Below are 19,612 nucleotides of genomic sequence, written 5' to 3' on the forward strand. Positions count from 1 at the left end.
TTCTGATATTTTGACATCTGGGGGCCTTACAGACCCCGGAACTGCCCCTCCCGGGGCTAGCCATTCCTACATGCAGCAAAGGACTCACCCACCGGGGAGCACACCTTTCGTATGCAAACCAACCAATGTGGAGTCCCCTACCCCCATCTCTTCTAGTGGGCCCTGACACTCTGGGCCGCTATTCCCCTGCCCTAATCCCCTCGGGGCCAGGTACCAGACAAATCAGGACCGCCCCTCTACCTCAGAACCCACTGAAACCCCCCCACCCTAAGCCTGCTTACCCTGCCTCGCTCTGTCCTTCGTGCAACAACCACAATAAAGTTGTCCACGTTCCCCCCTGGCTCCTGCTTCCTGACTGGCCCTGGTGCTTCCCAGTGTGGCCCTGTGTGGCATGTCTCGCCCCCTTCTTTGGGGAACTGTGGGTAACAAACTACCTTTACAAAGGCAACGGTCTCTCTGGTCTGTTCGCTTCGCCGTATCTGAATACTCAGAAAGCCTACATGTTGAAACACTCCTTACCCTGGTCTTCTTAATCTTTAAAGCATTTCATTGCCAGTTAGAATCCTTTTTTTTTTTTTTTTGAGAAAAGATATGAAAAAAACGAAAAAATGAGAAGCAGTGGTGCTCTGTAGCTCTGGGAAGTGGGGCAGGGCTGGGTCTCCCACAGCCAATGCCTTTGAAGATCCGTTCTATGTTAATACGCTGCTACCAGCTATTAGCATCTAGAGGGCAGCGCCTCCCTCCCAGAGCCCAGGACCGCACAGTCCATTCAGAGGGAAACACGCATCTGACCTCAAAGAACCCAGGCAGCACTTTCTTCGTCAGCCTGGTTTCTATCTGTGTCCCAGCAGGGCTGAAAAGCAGCCCTGGGGAGTTGAGGGAACCCAGACGAGCAACAAGGTACCCACCAGTGGGTAGTTGGGGAGACAAGCCTAATTAGGAAGACAAGGCTAATTAATGCCATCTAGGTGCAGAGAAACTGCGGGGAGGGAGGAGGGAATGAGGGCACAAAACGGGGGGAAAAAGGTACAATATGTCAAAGGGACGTAACAGTGGGCATACCTTTTTCAAAAGCTTCTGATAAAAATGTATCTCCGTCTCCAGGGATTAGCAGCGCAAGCTGAGACCAGAAGATGTTGTAAAAGGGCATCATGGATTGTAAACTGATTATTCTATCTTTATTCAAAGAAAAACAGCAACCATGTGAAGGTGGCCTCATAAAGACCACAATCTTTTCATCCCTTTTAAACCCTGTGAAGAGGAATTAGACTGCATGGGGTTTGGGGCCACCGTTTCTCCTCCTGCCAAAGAGCAAATCTGGGAAAAGAGAGGACACTGGGAAGGAGTGGCCTCTGTGTCAGGAAAGCAAGGCCCAGCCCCTCCGATGCCCAGGAGGCTGTGGCTACTGTGTGACATCCCAAGTGTTCTATTGCCCACATCTAGAAGGGGCATAGGAATCCCCTCAAAATCCGAAAGCCCAAAACAATGGCCACTGGCATTTAATCCATCAACCATATTTCATGGCAGAACAAAACTCAGCTCTTGGTGAGTTAAGGGAGTCTCACTTTCATCCAACCTAGCCGTGAGCCTATTAAGAGTGAGACTTTTGGGACACCTGGGTGGCTCAGTCGGTTAAGCATCTGACTTCGGCTCAGGTCATGATCACACAGTTCATGGGGTCAAGCCCCGCGTAAGGCTCTTGCCTCTCAGCACAGAACCCACTTTGGATCCTCTCTCTCTGCCCCTCCCCCACTTGCGCTCCCTTCCTCTCAAAAATAAACATTAAAACAAAAGAAAAGAGTCACAGACTTTTGTTCTCCAAGAGTTCTCTTCACCCTCCCCTCTAGGCAACTTTGGCCATTAGAAAAATGTAGGTCATACCTAATGTTTCCAGGGATCATTTTGAAAGACAATAATATTTTTCAGGTACAAAAAACAATGTTATTGGATTAAGAAAAAATCTCCAGGGGCACAGTTTAATCTAATTGAGTGATTAAAAGTAACACAAATTGGTCTAAAGCCTGTAATGTGTATATAATTTTACAGGAGAACAAAGTTCTCTAAAATTGTTATGTTAATGATCTCCTAACAATCAGCAGTCAGTTAAAGTTGAAAAAGAAGCCTGTATGCAGAACTCTATGCCCAATACAGGACATGTGAAAGCAGCATATGCGAAAAGTTGGGCCAGACAACGTGACAAGGAAATTCCCAGGCTCCCTCTAAAAAAGTTTTCTTGAATGTTTATTTATTTTTGAGAGAGAGAGAGAGAGACAGAGTGTGAGCGGGAGAGTAGCAGAGAGGGAGGGAGACACAGAATCGGAAGCAGGCTCCAGGCTCTGAGCGGTCAGCACACAGCCCGATGCGGGGCTCAAACTCACAAGCTCTGAGATCATGACCTGAGCTGAAGTCGGACGCTTAACGGACTGAGCCACCCAGGCTTCCTTTAAATTTCATGTTGAAAATGTCCTTTGAATTTCATGTTGGGATAGGTGCCGTGGCAATCAACTAGCTCTACCAGTAAGTATGTCATTATCTGGGGCATGCTCTTCTGTCAACCGGAGACCTGCACTGTACTAATATTTCCTATAATAGGTTTTAAATTAAGTCAAGCTCATTCTCTCTGGCAGGAAAGCATAACATGGATAAATTATTTACGTATTCAGAGACTGGATCCGCAGCTGTGCACATGACAGCCACAGGGAAGTGTTAAGAACGAGCAGGCTGATTTCCAGAGATCCTTTGCAATCGGACTTTCTACCGATTATACTGTTTCCCAGGGAAATGCCTTTTTTTTTTGTTTTTTTTAAATCACCTATCACTAACATCACATGCTGAACTAGGGAAGCAAAACAGCTTTCTGGAGACTCTCAGCTTTAGCAGTGCTGGTGGTGGCTATTATCACACACCTAGGGAGAAAAACATAGGTGAGGGAAAGAGGCATTCCACCAAAAGGTCCAGTAAGTGTGTGAGGTTATAAGGAAATGAATGAACATTAGGAGTAAAGCAAGGATTTCTAAAGCTCCTCTGTTTTTGCATAATTGCAAGATGACCCCTCAATTTTGGCCCCAAATAGATGAGTCAAACCTTTCGTTATGAGAAGACTGGTAAGACCGTTAGTCCAAGATAGTAGGGGCACCTGGCTGGCCCAGTCAGTAGAGTGTGTGACTCGGCATCTCGCGGGTTGTGAGTTAGAGCCCCATGTTGGGCACAGACTTTACTTAAAAAAAAAAAAAAAAAAAAAGACAGAGGCACCTGGGTGGCTCAGTCAGTTAAGCACCCGACCCTTGATTTTGGCTCAGGTCATGATCTCACGGTTTGTGAGTTCGAGCCCTGCGTGGGGCCCTGTGCTGACAGCAGAGCCTGCTTGGGATTTTGTCTCCCTCTCTCTCTGCCCCGCCCCTGGTTGCTCCCTATCTTTCTCTCAAAATAAAAACAAACTTAAAAAAAAAAAAAAAAGACAGCAATGCATTTCACTTCTTAGTACCTTTATTTGTGTAACATCTATCTGGCACATCAATGACTCGTGGATTTCTGTCCCAAACCCCCAACCACAGTCAGCCACACAAATGGGAATCTACAACAGACATGCCCACCTGCCGCCCAGTCCTCACCGGCCTACCTTTCACCAGGACCTTGGGGACCTTCGTGTGGCTGGCGCAGAAGGCACTGTAGAGCTTGAAGCGGTCAGCGTAATACAGAAAGGATCCCCCCAGGGAGAACAGCACTTTCTGGATTCAACGAGAAAAATCGCAGTTAGTTCATGTTCGTCCTTGTCTAGAAATATCAGCGGGACACAGAGGGAGCCCACATCTGCCTGACCCTCCCCACACATCAGCACCATTCACACCTGTCACAGCCTTTCTTTGCTCCCCGACGGCCTGAAACTGCCTATTGGAAAGGTCGAGGGCTTACATGTTTGTGGAGTTGGCCTTCTTGCTAATTACAGTGGAGATGTCACTGCTTCTCCAGTCTTGGGCCTTTAAATGACCTACTGGGATGTCTGAATGTTAATGAGAAAATATAGATGGCATTTTGGAAAAGGCAGAAATCTCCTGAAATCTCTCATTAGCTCATCCTGGGAGGGGGAAGCAACAAACCAAATAGAGGCAAGAAATGCATACACCCCAAAAATAGAAGACACATTTCCCTGGTCACTAATTCCACCCTCTCCAATATTACTCCCTTGTCTAGCAGGGAGCAGATAAGAATGTAAGAAACATGCTTGGCTACGGGAATTAGATATCCTCTCCCAGCCCACACCCTCTGCCTCAAAAGGCTCAAAAATGGGTGAACTTCCCTATTAGAATTTAGTTTGCAGGGCGCCTGGGTGGCTCAGTCGGTCGGGCGCCCAACTTCGGCTCAGGTCATGATCTCACAGTTCATGAGATCAAGCCCTGAACTGGGCTCTGTGTGGACAGCTCAGTGCCTGCTTTGGATTCTGTGTCTCCCTCTCTCTCTGTGCACCCCCCACTCATGCTCTCTCTAAAAAAATAAATATTTTTTAATTAAAAAAAAATAAATAAAAGTGAGGTTCAAAGAAAAAAAAAAGTTTTGGATTTCAATGTGCAATTTACCTAATGAGCAATGCACAGAATTCTGATAGATGGTCTACTAAGAACAAAAAGTTTCTTTTCAACTACCCAGAATAGGTAATTGGAGACCTACACTTGTTTCCTATGCTTTCTACTTTTCCTCCTTTCCTTTTCAAGCCCCACCCCTCCCAACCTCACCACCCTGGGTGAGAGGGGTCCAGCAGGGACAGTTATCCTTGGAGATACACTCAGTAACTAAAAAGAAAAGATGTGAAAGAGAAAGCTCTAAACATACCCCTCACGTTAACTGTATCAAGCCATTAGTTAGGTCTAACTTATTACTTACTTAGCATTTACCATACAGGCACCCACAGATAAAACATTAAGGCATTCGTTTATTCTTCTGGCCTTAAAAAAATGATCTCAGGGCACAAAGTGTGCCCAAGTATGAGGGGTTTATACACAAAGACTATATTTACCCCAAGTTGCCCTTCCGTAGGACATCATAGAGCCACTCACTGGATGTTGGACGTAGCAAATTTCCAAGGGCACATTTTATCAAGACTTGTTTGACCTCAGAACTAGTTATATTTCTTTCTTTTTTTTTTTTTTTTTTAATTCTTTTTAACATTTATTTATTTTTGAGACAGAGACAGAGCATGAACAGGGGAGGGTCAGAGAAAGAGGGAGACACACAATCTGAAACAGGCTCCAGGCTCTGAGCTGTCAGCACAGAGCCTGATGCGGGGCTCAAACCCACAGACTGTGAGATCATGACCTGAGCCGAAGTCGGACGCTCAACTGACTGAGCCACCCAGGCGCCCCGTTATATTTCTTTCTAATACTGCCTTAGAACTAGAGTTTTATGCAGTCTGAATATTGGAACAAGCTTTTATGTTTCTGGCCAAATGTACAATCAGAATTTAGACAGAGCACCAAGGGTAAAACCGACAGGGATAGGTGTGGGAGCAAAGGCAAGACAATCCAGAAGCCAACTGAGAGGTGCTGGAGAGGAGCTCTTGGGCCATGAATATTCAATATGCATCAATTGTCTTGCCTTCCTGGCAGAATGGAGACCTTCAGGTTATGCAATAAACCAGTAAAGCCACAGTCAGGGAAGAGTCCCGCTCCAGTGGAATTTAGAACTGTAACCGTTCAGAGACAGCTTACTCAAAGAATCCATGCAGCAATCCCTCCTAGAAGAACCCTGCTCATAATGCAGCTATGTTCATACTACAGTTCTGTTCACCTACCTCTCCTCAATTGATTCACTGAACCTACACTCAAAGAACCAGCGTCCCAGCAAGAGACTGGTAAGTGAATTTAATGAGTGTTGTATGCTTTAGATGAAAACCAAGTGTTTTAGGGGCGCCTGGGTGGCTCAGTCAGTTAAGTGTCCCCCTTCAGCTCAGGTCATGATCTCATGGTTCATGAGTTGGAGCCCCGTGTCAGGCTCTGTGCTGACGGCTCAGAGCCTGGAGTCTGTTTCAGATCGTGTCTCCCTCTTGCTCTCTGCCCCTCCCCCACTCGCACTCTGTGTGTGTCTCTCTCTCAAAAATAAATGTTAAAAAAATTTTTTTAAACCAAGTGTTTTAAGGAATGTCTGTAACCATTTGTTTTTTTAGATCCTCATCAAACAACTTTTTTGATTAACAAATTACTGACCCTTGTCATGACTTTGAACTGTCTTAATTAATGCACTAATTTAGAAAATACATGTTATCATTACAAACACACACAAAGGAACCAAACTGTATTTTGAATGGACAGCAGAACCACCCTGAGGATGAAGAGAGGAGAAAATTAAATCATCCAAGCAGCATTTGAACACACACACAAATGAACCTTATGCGGTAATTAGGATTAAAGAGGTATCCTGCCTGCAACTAAACTCTTCAATGGTTCGAGGAAAAAAAAATTATATTCCACAGACACACAGATATATACACATATACATATCAGAGATAGGAAGGGAGAGAAATAATAAAGCAAACGTGGTCAAATGTTCACATTTGGGAAATCTGGGTGAAAAAGATCCAGGAATTCTTCCAGACTATTCTTGCAACCAGTCTCAAGACATATCCAAATAAAAACAGATAACTATATATAAAAACACATTTGGGGGCACCTGGGTGGCTCAGTCGGCTGACTGTCTGACTCTTGGCTTTGGCGTGGGTCGTGATCTCGCAGCTTCATGGGTTCGAGTGCCGCTCTCTCAGTGCAGAGCCTGGTTGGAATTCTCTCTCTCCATCTCTCTCTGCCCCTCCCTGGCTCACACTGTGTCTGTCTCTCTCAGAATAAACAAACTTAAAAAGAAAAGACTATATTCATATGCTAAGTGTATGAACATGTGTATGTATACTGAATAGCTCCCATTGCAAAGGATCACTGACCCAAAAAAACACGAGGGAGAAAGGGCAGCCAAGTCCCTAAATGTGTATACTAACATCACTCAGCCATATCTTGGCAAGCTCTACGAGAGGTCGAAGCATATGGGGGCCCCACATAGACAGCTGAACCTGAGTCCAACACAATGGCCAAATTAACAAAGCAAAGAGAATAGAAGGATGGTCATTTCAGCACATAGTACCAGAAAAATCACATTCACAGGCAAAAAAGATGGCTTTGATTCCTACATTGCACCTTAACAGATTTAATTCAAAACAGATCCGAGACCATAAGGTACATGCCCCAATTACAAAGCTTCTGGGAGAAAACAGAAGAAAATGTTTATGACCCTGGTTTAGGCCAAAATTCCACAGCCAGGACACCAAAAGTGTGACCCAAGAAAGAAAAGATTTGAAAAATTGGGCTTCATCAAAATTTAAAATTCCTGATCTTTGAAAGACACCGTATGACAAGAAAACATTTACAAATCCCGGTTCTGGTAAAGGACTTCCACTCAAGACCCAATAGTAAGAAAACCAAAAAAATCAATGGGCGAATGGTATGAATAAGTCCGTCACCAAAGAGGATATGTTACAGGCAAATGAGCACATCAGAACACCTGCACTGTCATGTCATAAGGGAAATTAAAATGAAAGTCACAGCCAGATGCCACTACACATGTGTTAGGATGGCTACAATTATGAACAGAGACCATGACCTCCTCGTGAGGGTAAGGGGGAACCGCCGGTGACAAGGTACATTGGCTCAACCACGTGATCTAGCCACTCTACTCCTGGGTATTTAGCCAGAAGAAAGGAAAGCAGATATCCACACTAACACTTGTACACAAATGTTCACAGCAGCTTTACCTGCAACTGCCCCAAACTTGGAAACCACCCAAGTGTCCAGAAAAGGTGATAAGATAACAGAGATTGCTATACCTGTTAACCCGTGTGGGTTAACTGAGCGATGGCAAGGTTGGACTTTTGGCAGACTGAGATACGCAGCCACAAGGATGAAACGTGATTAAACTAAGGACAGGACGCCAGGTAAAAAGAGCACACGCTGCATGATTCCATTTATATAAAACTGCACAATGCAAGTTAATCTAACTAATCTATGGTATCACAAAGTGCACTCGGTGGCCTGGGGCTGACGGGCAGTGAGGGGCGGGAGACAGGAATCACCAAAGAGAAGGAAAAACACATTCGGGGCTGATCGTTATGGGTATGTACATATGGCAAGATTCATCAAACTGTGCAATTTGAATATATGCAGCATATTCTATGTCAATTATACTCGAATTTTAAAATCTGTTTTTTAAAAGCGTATGACGGTGACATGTAAGCCAACAACACTGTGCATGAAGCAGTGAGCTCTGTCATTTGCAGGTGTAGCATAGGAAATTATCTGCAATAAAGGAAACCCGGCCAAGGAGGAGGACACAAGCTGTAAGTATCCTCACTACGGTACTCGTCATAAATCCTCATTAAGGCTATAAGAACGCTGTAAGATGGAAGATTGTGTTCCTCCTGGATAATGATAAGCATTTCCATTAAGCAAAGTTTTCCAGAACAGGATAAATTAATTTGTTTACTGGGAAACCAAGGGTGCTTGCTAATAACAAGTATTAAAGGGCCCCACATAAACAGAACAAAAGGTCAAGGTTGGTCTATCTTCCACAGCAGAAGCTGGTAGACCTACCAGGTTTGATACGTGTTGATGGCACTAGTGTCCCCTTAGCCAGACAAAGGTCCCCTCTTAGACTCCCTTCCTGAATGGACGCCACTGGAGGTCCAATGAAGACTCAACACCATGAGCACGAGAACTGACCAGAAAGAGCACAGGCCCCCTGCTATCAGGAGAGTCAACCTGACCTACAGAATAGCCCACCCATGACATTAGGAGGCAGCCTCATGCCTTTGAAGATGAGACTTACCTTAAATTGATCGACTTTCTCGAGCTTTTCCAAATCAGGGACCAGTCTTACTCCATCCTCCAGGGTTTTCAGAAATTCTACCTGAAACTCTACCATTTCGGTGAGGTTTCCGAAGAGCACGTCCAGCTGGAAAATGGAAAAAGAATTTAATCCACTCTACATTACATTAGTGGTCAGAAACTTTATTTGCTTCCGATTTCAAAGCTCTTCTAGCAATACTTATCAATTAAGATAATGAGCGCACCATGGGGAAGGGGGGAAAGGTGAGGGGGAGGCAGCTCCTCACCCTTGCAGTGCAAGCCAAGAGCTTAACAGGCAATCATTTGAGCTATTTATTACAATTAAGCAAATTCAAATTGCTTTCAGTGTTGCCTGTGTGCCTCGCTCCTTCTTCACCAGGTTCAACTGCAATGTGACCCTCACAAAGTTAGGTCGTTTTTCCATCATACCTCATCTTGGGTGAGGAAAGTTTCTTTTTGAAGAGGTTTTAGGTATCTCTCCATGAGACAGTTTAAGTCCTAAGGGTTGAAAGGATACTTCATTAGCACATCTAAAAGTCTGTAAAGCATCTAAAGAAGAAAAAACAGATTATGTCCCAAACGCTAAACATTACACTCTTTAGGTCATTAAATTCCCTTAAAGCAAGAGTGAGCCCAAATTTCCTGCAATATGTTAGACTGCAGGCCATGTGGCCTCTGTCACAACTGTGCCGCTGTAACAGGAAAGCCGCTTCCTGTGACAGCAGCACAAACACATAAGTGAATGTGTGTGTGTGGCCACGTTCCGATAAAACTTTATGTGTCAAAACAGGCAGAGGGCTGGATTTGGCCTGAGGGCCGTAATTTGCTGACCCCGGAGTTAAAGACTAAAATAGGTAATTAAAAACAGATCACAGTGTTGTGACATCTAACTAAATTATATAGTTATAGGAATATATAACTATTACAGTCATAGGAATGTATTACAATGTACGTTTTGCAGTGTGTGTAAAATGCACCTATTATAGTTATACATATTCGATAGACATTATGAATGATGAAGGAATAAATTACATAGCTACAGGAATAAAACTAAATGTCTGAACACAAGTGAGAATAAAAACAAAACAGATGCCCTTCTGCCTAGACTCAAATTAGATCCTGAAAATGACACCTTTACATTTTTCAAAAACTCAATTCAATTTTAGTCTTAGCCCAACGACAGATTCAGAAAGGTCAGAAGGCTCACTCAATATTCGCCATCATCTCCTTTCTCAGTCGATCACTTACAAATCTCAAAGAATTGCTCTAAGAATTGATGAGCTTCCTTAAGACGCAGGAGAAATGAACGTTCAGAAGAAAGGCCAGATTCCAAGGGGGACCAAGATATGTCTCATTACCACCACCGGGCTTTGTGATTAGTCAAGCAGGGGTATGAACCCACAGAGCCCCTCCTTGGAAGTGAGGGAAGGCAGGCCCCGCTGGAAGGCAGGGCGGGACAAGGGGACATACTTTCACATAGGTGCGCTCTGTCTCCAGGAGCTCACAGATGACCTTGCGCAGCTTGTCAGCGTCGGTGAGCTGCCTCATGGTGGCCAGCTGAGGCCCTGTGGAGTCCTGAGGCGATGGGCTCGGGTCAGAGAGGTTCATCTCATGCAGACTGCGGCAAAATGCGGCCACCTGTTCCGTGCTCTGCGGAGCACGGTTTAAAAGGCAAGGCAGATGAAGTTACCCCTCGCTAGAGAGACCTGTCTGACACCTGTTCCGCCTCAAGATGTCCTTCCTGGTTAATGAACTGCCACACATGAATTACATCTCTCCCTCCCCACCCCCACCCCCGCCCCCCACCGCTCTGCACATATGAGAGCTCGGATGCTCAAAACAACCATAACAATAATTGCTAACACATTCCGAGTGCTCACCACATGCCAGGCACTTGTCTGATGTAGTTAACCCTCCCGCAGGGTAAGGGCTATTAGCATTCCTACAAAACAGCTGAGACAAAGGAGGCCCAGAGAGGTTAAGGAGCTCATCTGAGATTGCACAGCTCCAAAGTGGCAGAGCTGGGATTTGAGCCAGGCAGTGTGGATCAAAGCCTGTGTTCATAGCTACTCTGCAAGAAGCATACAAATAAGGGGACAGAGGAACAGAAAAATGAAACGCATTCCACTCAAAACACAAGGCTAATTAATTAGCACGCCCCCAGGTAAGTAAACTATACTTTGCAATGTCAGAAGATGATTTTATAAGCTAAGATTCTTTCTGGCTCTGTTAAAGATTGGCCCTAAGGCAACCTTCTAGATAATGACAGACACTCATATATTTTAAGAAAAAAAAAAAATTTCTGTCTCTATAGCTTCTCCGAACAGAAAGATACCTCCTCTGTGGGAATAAAGGCTGTTGGGCCCTGAATAAGGCTTCTGTGGGGGAGTCCAGCCTCCACCTAGTCTCTGTCCAGGATGATTCGGGTAGAAGTTGAGGGTTCTAGGATTCTAAAGTTCCAGTTTTCCAAGTTATGCAAGACAGTTCTCCAGAGCGTGGGTGGTAGATGTGCTGCTGAAAATCCCTGGGCCCAGTGCTTGGCCACCTCGGCTGCCTATGGGACTCACCTGGGGAACATGCCCAGCTAACCCTCCAGGTCAATTCAATCAGGATCTCCAGGATGGCATGAGCCAGCATATTTTTTAAAGCCCCTGGTGGAATGACTCCAGAGGCTACTTCGCAGCACAAAATCTAGTTTATTAATATTTGTCCAAATGTGCCACCCTACAAATGTTTGCCGGATATCTCCTCGAAGGCAGGCTGTCCACTCTTCCTCCTCCTCCTCTCCCCGGCTTCCATTCTCTAATTCATCCCTCAGCACAGACGATTCCCAATCAACACGTGTGCAAATAAAGAACGACTTCTATCACCCACATACCCAGGAAGAACATGAGAAGAACATCTTCCCCCAAACAACAGTTGCTGAAAGTCAACGCTGGCATTTTTGTGCAGGGCAGAGGAGCTAAAACCAAGGGGACCCCATGGGGGCAATCTCTTAAACGCAGAGGAGGGCAGCCAACATTAATATGCCTTTTCTTCATTAGCACATCCCCAAGGGAAGGGAGCCTGGAATAAAGGCAGGACAAGGACTAGGGAAATCAGAACCTAACAAGGATACGTTAACAACAATGGCATGACAAGGCAAGAGTAGAGCCAAATCCACAAAATTATTCTTTCAATTCTCTTGCAGTGACCGCAGCTTATTTGCTGCTAGCGCTAACCCTAGTTTTATGTGCCAGAGGTATTAGTCACCTGTCAGGGGCACTGTTCAATGTTCTCTACGGATTCAGCGTTCCAGACATTGTATATTCCCATGAAGAATCCTCCCTTCAGTGACTGACAAAAAAAAAAAAAACCTCACCGAAATGGGCTCAACTGTATGATATGTGAATTATATCTCAACAAGGCTGTTAAAAAAGAATTTAATCAAAGCTTGTTTCTGTAGAAACCAACTACACAGTTTTATTTAGTTATGTTAGTGTTTTACTAACTTGTCACCCTGAAACATCCAGTTTAAATATGGCTTTGTCTTAAAAATGGCACAGGAATAAAAGACCCGTTGTAACAAAAATGCTCACACGTCTTTTAAATGATCCAGTGATGATTTATACCGTCTGCATTATAACATAGACATGACAGGGGGGTTGGGGGAGAAAACCTCACCAAAACTAAAATCCTGTGGGCGAGAAAGTCTGACAAGTAACTGCCCTGCTCTCCAGCTTTTCCCACCTGACTTTTACTGTTTAGATTTAGCATTCTGCAAAGGAAACTAACGCAACAAACGTATAACTGGCACCTTTCCTTTCACAAAGCTTTTCTAACCGGCCCGGCACTAACCACGGCTACCTGTCATTTCCCTGCAGATGAACATCAAAGCTACTCCTCATGATAAATAAATCCATCCCTTCGTTCCCATCAGAGATGCAATACACCTTTCTGCACTTTTATCATTTAGACAGGTTACCATGTGAAATCCAATGTCCTCCTATGGTATACCAAGGGCGCCTCACACTTTCAGGAGGGGCCAAAGTTACAACCTGGGGACTCTGACACATAGCAAAGGCACAGGATTCCAGAAGACACTTCCCTTTGTGCTCCCAGTTCTCACTACACTGACCTGTTGCCATTCTCCCCGACATCTACGTATAGTAATGGAAGGTGTGGGAAGGTCTTTCCAGGTTTTTATTCCCTTGGTTTCACCACACCCTGAGGTTTCCATTTTCAAGAGTGTGAGGAGAGCTTCTGACTTTACCTGTGTGAAGTTCACTACTTCTAAGGTCTGGTATCCTTATTTTAAGCAGGTCCAAGGGGAGAGCTAAGGTTAGTGGGCTGTGGGCTAGGGCTATGGTGCATCTAAACCTAGCCACGTCCTATCCAACCTCACTCCAAACACCCAGCCTACTCCTCTTTCTCCCGCTCTGAGCCAAGTTCTGGATTCTATTAGGAAAAACCTTTAGCATCCCAGAGACACCCCCAAATTCCCTTAAGTCCTCTTCTGAGAGTTCAAAGCCTTAGGCATCCCTTCCTTATTAGACACAATCCTCAGCTTAGGACAGATTTAGCTAGGTGGTCTCTAACACAGAGGAGGGGGTTAATGAAGTTTCAACATGGGCAACCCTGTTCTCTGATTCAAGATATAAACTCTCGTGAGGAACACGGACGTAATCTCAACATGGACGAAGTCTGCTTACTGTCAATTCCATGTTATTTAAATAAGGAATAAAAAGACAGAATTCCAAGTTACAGTGCATACTGGCAAAGCACGTTTTACAAAGCTCATAAGGAAACTTTTGCTTGGAAACATTTAACCTAAAATGATGTCATCAAGTTTGAGAATTTTGTTTTACTAAAATCTGACCCAGAAAACATCCTTAGAAGGAAGTATGAAATGCAGGTATTTTCTAGAAGAATGCGGAGATTTTGTACGCTGTGGCCCAACTTTTAAGTCCCCCTGACCCTATGCTGTGGCCAGAACTTTTTTTCTTTTTTTAACATCAAGGTCCTAGGGAGCTAGGCCACGATGTAGGATGTACGAGGAACGCAAAGCTTCCCCCGCTCTGTCACGGAGCGTTTTGTGGTCTCCTCATGATTCTACACCAAGCTCTGGGGTCAGAGATGCCCGGAGAGGCGGCTGCTGGGGGGGTGGGGGTGGGGGTTCTCAACACACTCCCGAAAGCCAAGTGTCCTGGAACCAGGACAAGGGGAGAAGGGCAGCTCGGGAGGAGGGGACAAGCGAGGTTTCTGCAATGGGAGAAGTACAGACCTCTCCCGGCTTGAGGACTGCAATCAGTCACCCTGGAAACAGAAAAGCACTTTCAGGCATTTCAGAGCTGCCGGTTAGAGACTGTTCAAGGTAGCAAAGCCGTTCTACTGCCATAGCTCAGAATTATCCAACCACCATGCAGAAGAGAGTACACAATTGCAGGAGGAAATGGACCACTTTACTGGGGCCAGCGTGAAGCTCAATGTTTATAATATCGCTTTCTTCCTGTGGAAGATGAAAAGAAAGTACAAAAAGAAGGGGGAGGCTTTTAAGTACACACTATTGACTCAAGCTACCCAGCTGTTTAAGCCCTTCCTGTTATGCAACCACCGAGGGCAATTTCTATCTCTAGAGGAGTTCAGAGTCCTAAAACTGTCCTTTAAGTGTGACCGATTTAACACATCCCACAGATTTAAAAGGGGCCAGAGTGGCCTAAAATCTTATAACCTTTACTTAAGCTCTTTTGGAGACAAACACCAAAGTCATGTTCTCTATAATTTCAGAGACCACTATACACAATGGCAATCCCCATAGTTTTCCATCACCTTCTCTGTCTCCTTTTGAACAAACTTTGAAGAAGAGACCTCTAGGAAGGACGAAGGCTCAACTGAGTAAATCGGGTGTACTTACTGCCAAAGTTCAAGCTGCACTAAGTGACACAAAGATCGCATGGCGGGCAGACTCCAATGTTAATATGAAGCTATTTTTAAAAGTTCAATGTGATTTGGTTAAATTAGTCCTTGTCATTAACCCACCAGATTGTCTTATTAGGGACTCAACACTTTACTACAGGAACTGACACGTACAATAGAAGTCAGTGGACGTCAAACCACCAACACATTCCCTGCGCCAACGCATCTATAAACATCTCCTTCTCAAGTAAGCAGAGATAAAGTCCAAAACCCTTAAAACGTTATAGGAGGCAAGGTGAACACCCTTCTTCCAGAAACACATGTGGAACACTCTGAGGTGGGGTTAGGGGAGATTTGCCATACACATAATACAAACACACTCGAAATCTCAACAACCAAAAGAAAGGGGGAAAACTCAACTCTCACTTCGTTTTAAAAATACACACTACTGGGGCCCCTGGGTGGCTCAGTCGGTTAGGCGTCCGACTTCGGCTCAGGTCATGATCTCACGGTCCGTGAGTTCGAGCCCCGCGTCGGGCTCTGTGCCGACGGCTCGGAGCCTGGAGCCCGCCTCGGATTCTGTGGCTCCCCCTCTCTCTGCCCCTCCCCTGCTCACGCTCTGTCTCTCTCTCGCTCAAAAATAAGTAAAACATTTTTAAAAATTATTAAACAAAATACACATTACATCTTCAGGCCATTTAAGAATGAAAATATATATATATAAATGTGAAGATTCGAGGCAAATTCGGCTTCACACCAACTACCGATGCCCATCCCCATGCTAAACTACATGTCTCTTTATCAACAAGGGGAACTGGAGGGCAAAAAGACGCAATATGGGGAAACGGGGCTGGAAGACAATTTAGCTGGAAAGTCATAACAGAAACAAGGTTAGCAAGACAGAATTCAAACATGCTCACCAGAGGAAGCGTCTGATACACAGAGTCCCCGGACTTGTAACTGTTTTCGATCCTGGGCTTGCGCTTTATTTTCCACAGTGCAGACATCATCAGGAATATATTCTCATGGTAATGCTACCACCTGACATGCTCCGCACAGAAAGAGAAGTTTCCTAAAATACCCCGAGAGCGCCAAACGCCTTCCAGTTCCCAAGGGAGCATCCTCTCACACAGACAGCCCATGCGGGCTCGCCGGTGAAACCTACTGTCGCATCTCAACACAGCAAGGAGGGCAGCAGTGCGCCCCCCGTCCCCAGACCAGCACCCCTCTTCCCGTCAGCGGCCTCTGGGATGGGGTCAAAGGCTAACTCGCGGACTCGAATTCATGCTTTGATTTCACCTGGCTAACCAACAAAAGTTCCAGAAAGGGAGAACCAAAAGGGACCAGAACACAAAGCCGAAAAAGCCTGCCCAGGATGTGAGCAGTCTGCTCTGCAGCCAAGATCAGCTGATTGGCCAGCGTCACGCCGTGCTCGGGGATATTCAACCCGGCAGGCTCCCACAACTTTGAAGGCACCCCTCTCTCACTGAGTCGGGAGCAGGCACTAAAAAACAAATAGATAAATAAATAAAAACAAACTACGTTCTTGGAACAGCTTATGTTTTCACATCTTCCGCTAATGCTTTGTTACTAAAGCAGACATTTCCAAGACAATCCCAATTTGGATTAAAAAGAAAAAAAAAAGACAGAAGCAAGGCTTTCAGAATGGAAATGTTCTGAAAATTATTCTAATACATTGGCTAAATGGAAAACAAAATCACAGCTGCCAGGGGGCCTGGGATGCATAAGGACAGCAGCCGGGAGCTCATCAGCATTCATTTCCAGAGACAAGAGTTTTCCAGGAGAAGCAGAGAAACCAGTGGCCGGTGGAGAAGGCCCCCTTTGAGGCTATCACCACAGTCACAAGAGGAGGGAGGTGGCTCACAAAGAGGCTAGACTGCCCCCCTGCGGTGTGGGAGCCCCGCCCCCACCCCAGGGCCACCAATGCCCGGCAAGCTCATAATTATCTACTTGCTTAACCCCAAAAGGCCACAAATAGCGAAAACTGCTATTTACAAAAAAAAAAAAAAAAAAAAAAAAAAAAATCAAAAAACACATTACACTCTAGCCTGCATTCTCTTGTATTCTGCCCAATGTTTCGTAAAGCAATTCATTTCGGAAGAGCAACAAAAATATTAAACAAAAAAATCAACAGTCTTCACACACTCAGCAGGAATAAAGAAAAAAATGACTGCTTGTTTCATTTCATGTCATTTCTTGACTTGTTGGTTTATTTACTTGTTTTTACATTCTACACCCAGCCTGGTGCATTCGAAGCAAAGGCTAAACCATCCTTCCGTGTTTACGGCAGCTTACAACTTAAAAATTAACGTTTGGTTTATTCTCAAGAAGAATTACTGATCTAGGAGACATGTCAAAAGAATAAGCTTGATCAAGAAACTCTTGCTCTTACTTTTTTTTTTTTTAAATGTTTACTTACTTTTGGGGGAGAGAGAGAGGGAGAGAGAGAGATCGCATGTGCGTGCTCAAGAGCTCAGGCGCGTCCGTGGCGGGGGAGGGGGTAGCAGGAGAGAGGGAGCCACAGAATCCGAAGCAGGCTCCAGGCTCTGAGCCGGCAACACACAGCCTGATGCGGGGCTCGAACCCACAAACCACAAGATCATGACCTGAGCCCAAGTTGGAAGCTTAACTGACTGAGGCACCCCCAGGTATTCCTTACTTTAAATCATAAGACAAGACACCCCAAAAGCTTAAGCATTAAGAAAATATTTAAGTGGCTAATGAGTTTCTAGCTAATTGACTTACACAGCACATTAATTAATTAACTCCTTTTTCTGAAACTTGGTATTTAACACCACACTTTAACCAATCTGGCCAGAAGATAGTTTTAGCATAGCCAATAACAATACAAGGCCTGGTTTTGCCATCTCAGAGCTGTGTGACCTTCAGTGAGTTGTTAACCTCTCTGTTCCAATGTCATTACCTATAAGATAGAGGGAATAACAGGATTTCTCTCTCAGAGGTATTGAGAGGATGAGGGAAGTTAATATGAATGGTGCCCAATATGTCAAGAATCCACAGTAGGACCCAGACTCCAGAAGAACCATTTGCACAATTTAAGATTTTTGCTTCCAAATATCCAAAGTGAGAAAGTAACTCATTAAAGGCTAATTTAGTTAACTAACTTGGGTTGAGTGACAAAATCATTCAAATAAAGATAAAATGTGAATCGAGGCAAACCTAGGGAGTATTTTCAGGTACAGAATCACACAGTGCCCTCCGACCTGGTGAAAAGAAAAGATGAACCTATGGTTTTAGCACGGGTCACTGCACTAGCTTCAAAAATACTGATCATCACCCAAACTTGTCATCAATAACTCTGAAGCAGTTCTCTTTCAGGAAAGCGCACTGAGCATCGTACAGTGAAATCCAGGGACGAGCTGGCCTGTTCCTGCACCTGACCCTGTCTGTTCCAGGTGAGCTGTAGGGCCTGTTCTCTGGAGAAAGAACCATGAAGTCAGACAGGCATCCACAGGCAGTCAACAAAACCCCAGGGCCCCTTCCTTCCTCTCCACTGCCAGACCTAATATTATAGAGGACCCTGTTTAGGACCTCATGACTCACAAAATTTTAAATGAAAACAATCTCAAAATCCACAAGGAATGAGAACACAGGGCTATTACACTGAGGTAAAAATGATCCAAGTTAAAAAGTATTCAGAGATTAATGTTTTAGATATAGGAAAAATAGCCGTATTCCTAAATCAAATTAGAAACTGAGAATTAACATTCAATAACAAAATAACTTAATAAATACCTTTCGAAATATCTGACCCCAGTTTGGAAATATCCATTTCTCCCTGAGGGGGGCTGTCCCTGTCTCCTCCCCCAAGTATGTAAAAGTAAAGTAAGGGCCACAAACATAAAAAAGTTAAGTTTAAGCAAGTTTTTGTTTGCTTGGTGTTTTTTGGCTTTAAATGAAATGTGTGTATTTCCATTCATCTGTGGGTTTTTTTTTTTAATGTTTATTTTTGAGACAGAGAGAGAGAGAGAGAGAGAGAGAGAGAGAGAATGCAAGATGGGGAGGGGCAAAGAGAGGGGGACAGAGGATCCAAAGCGGGCTCCGTGCTGACGGCAGAGAGCCCGACGTGGGGCTCGAATTCACGAACCGCGAGATCGTGACCTGAGCCCTAGTGGGACACTCAACCAACGAAGCCACCCAGGTGCCCTACCATTCATCTGCGTTTTAATTAATAACCAACGTAAAGCCCTTTACAAATATTAAAGTTAGTTTCAAATATTAAATTTGAAAGTTCAAATATTAAATTTCCAAATATTAAATTTCAATATTAAATTTTATATTCAAATATTACATTTTATATTGCACCCAACTTAGAAAGGACACCAAGGAAGGTAATCCCATGAGGACCAAAGACACACACATGGGTAAAAGTGACACGGGCACTCAAGAGAGTCTTACAGAGACAGAAACACCAAGAGAGACAAAAAAAAAAAAAAAAAGGACACATAGAGAAATGCAGGTTTTTTAAAATAAGGGTTCATATTTGAATCATATATTTCCCTGGCCAACGTGCTCTCCTACTGTTATATTATTTGACCTCCCCAGTCATCCAATCACTGGGCGAAGGCAAAAATCACCCTGTTACAGGATTTGATCAGGGCAAGTGGTAAATATCAAACAGAAGAACAAAAGCTAGGTGGAGGGATCAAAATAAACACGTGCATATTATTTGTTTTTGTTTTTTTTTTTAAGGTGAATAAATACAGAAACAGAATCACATACAATGACTTTTGCTGCGGAACGGCCTTTGGACGGAGGTAACACCAGGTTTTCAAACTGCCGTACTCTGGAGACTG

The 19,612-nt window shown here is 44.5% G+C and overlaps 1 protein-coding gene across 7 annotated transcripts in view; it reads right to left on the reverse strand.

Moving 5' to 3' along the window:
* Window positions 1-19,612, reverse strand: part of TIAM1 (TIAM Rac1 associated GEF 1) — a 396,054-nt gene that overhangs the window by 22,848 nt on the left and 353,594 nt on the right. For 6 of the 7 annotated variants that reach the window (XM_047874694.1, XM_047874692.1, XM_047874689.1 and 3 more), the window contains 4 exons: window positions 10,350-10,529; window positions 9,309-9,377; window positions 8,860-8,985; window positions 3,620-3,728 (listed from right to left, as the gene is read on the reverse strand). In XM_047874694.1, the coding sequence (XP_047730650.1) occupies window positions 3,620-3,728; window positions 8,860-8,985; window positions 9,309-9,377; window positions 10,350-10,529 (484 nt within the window). Of the gene's footprint in view, window positions 1-3,619; window positions 3,729-8,859; window positions 8,986-9,308; window positions 9,378-10,349; window positions 10,530-15,694; window positions 15,911-19,612 lie in introns of those variants that run through there. The other variant, XM_047874695.1, reaches the window with a different exon arrangement.

Source organism: Prionailurus viverrinus, chromosome C2, assembly GCF_022837055.1.
Source record: "Prionailurus viverrinus isolate Anna chromosome C2, UM_Priviv_1.0, whole genome shotgun sequence".
Taxonomy (NCBI): Eukaryota; Metazoa; Chordata; class Mammalia; order Carnivora; family Felidae; genus Prionailurus; species Prionailurus viverrinus.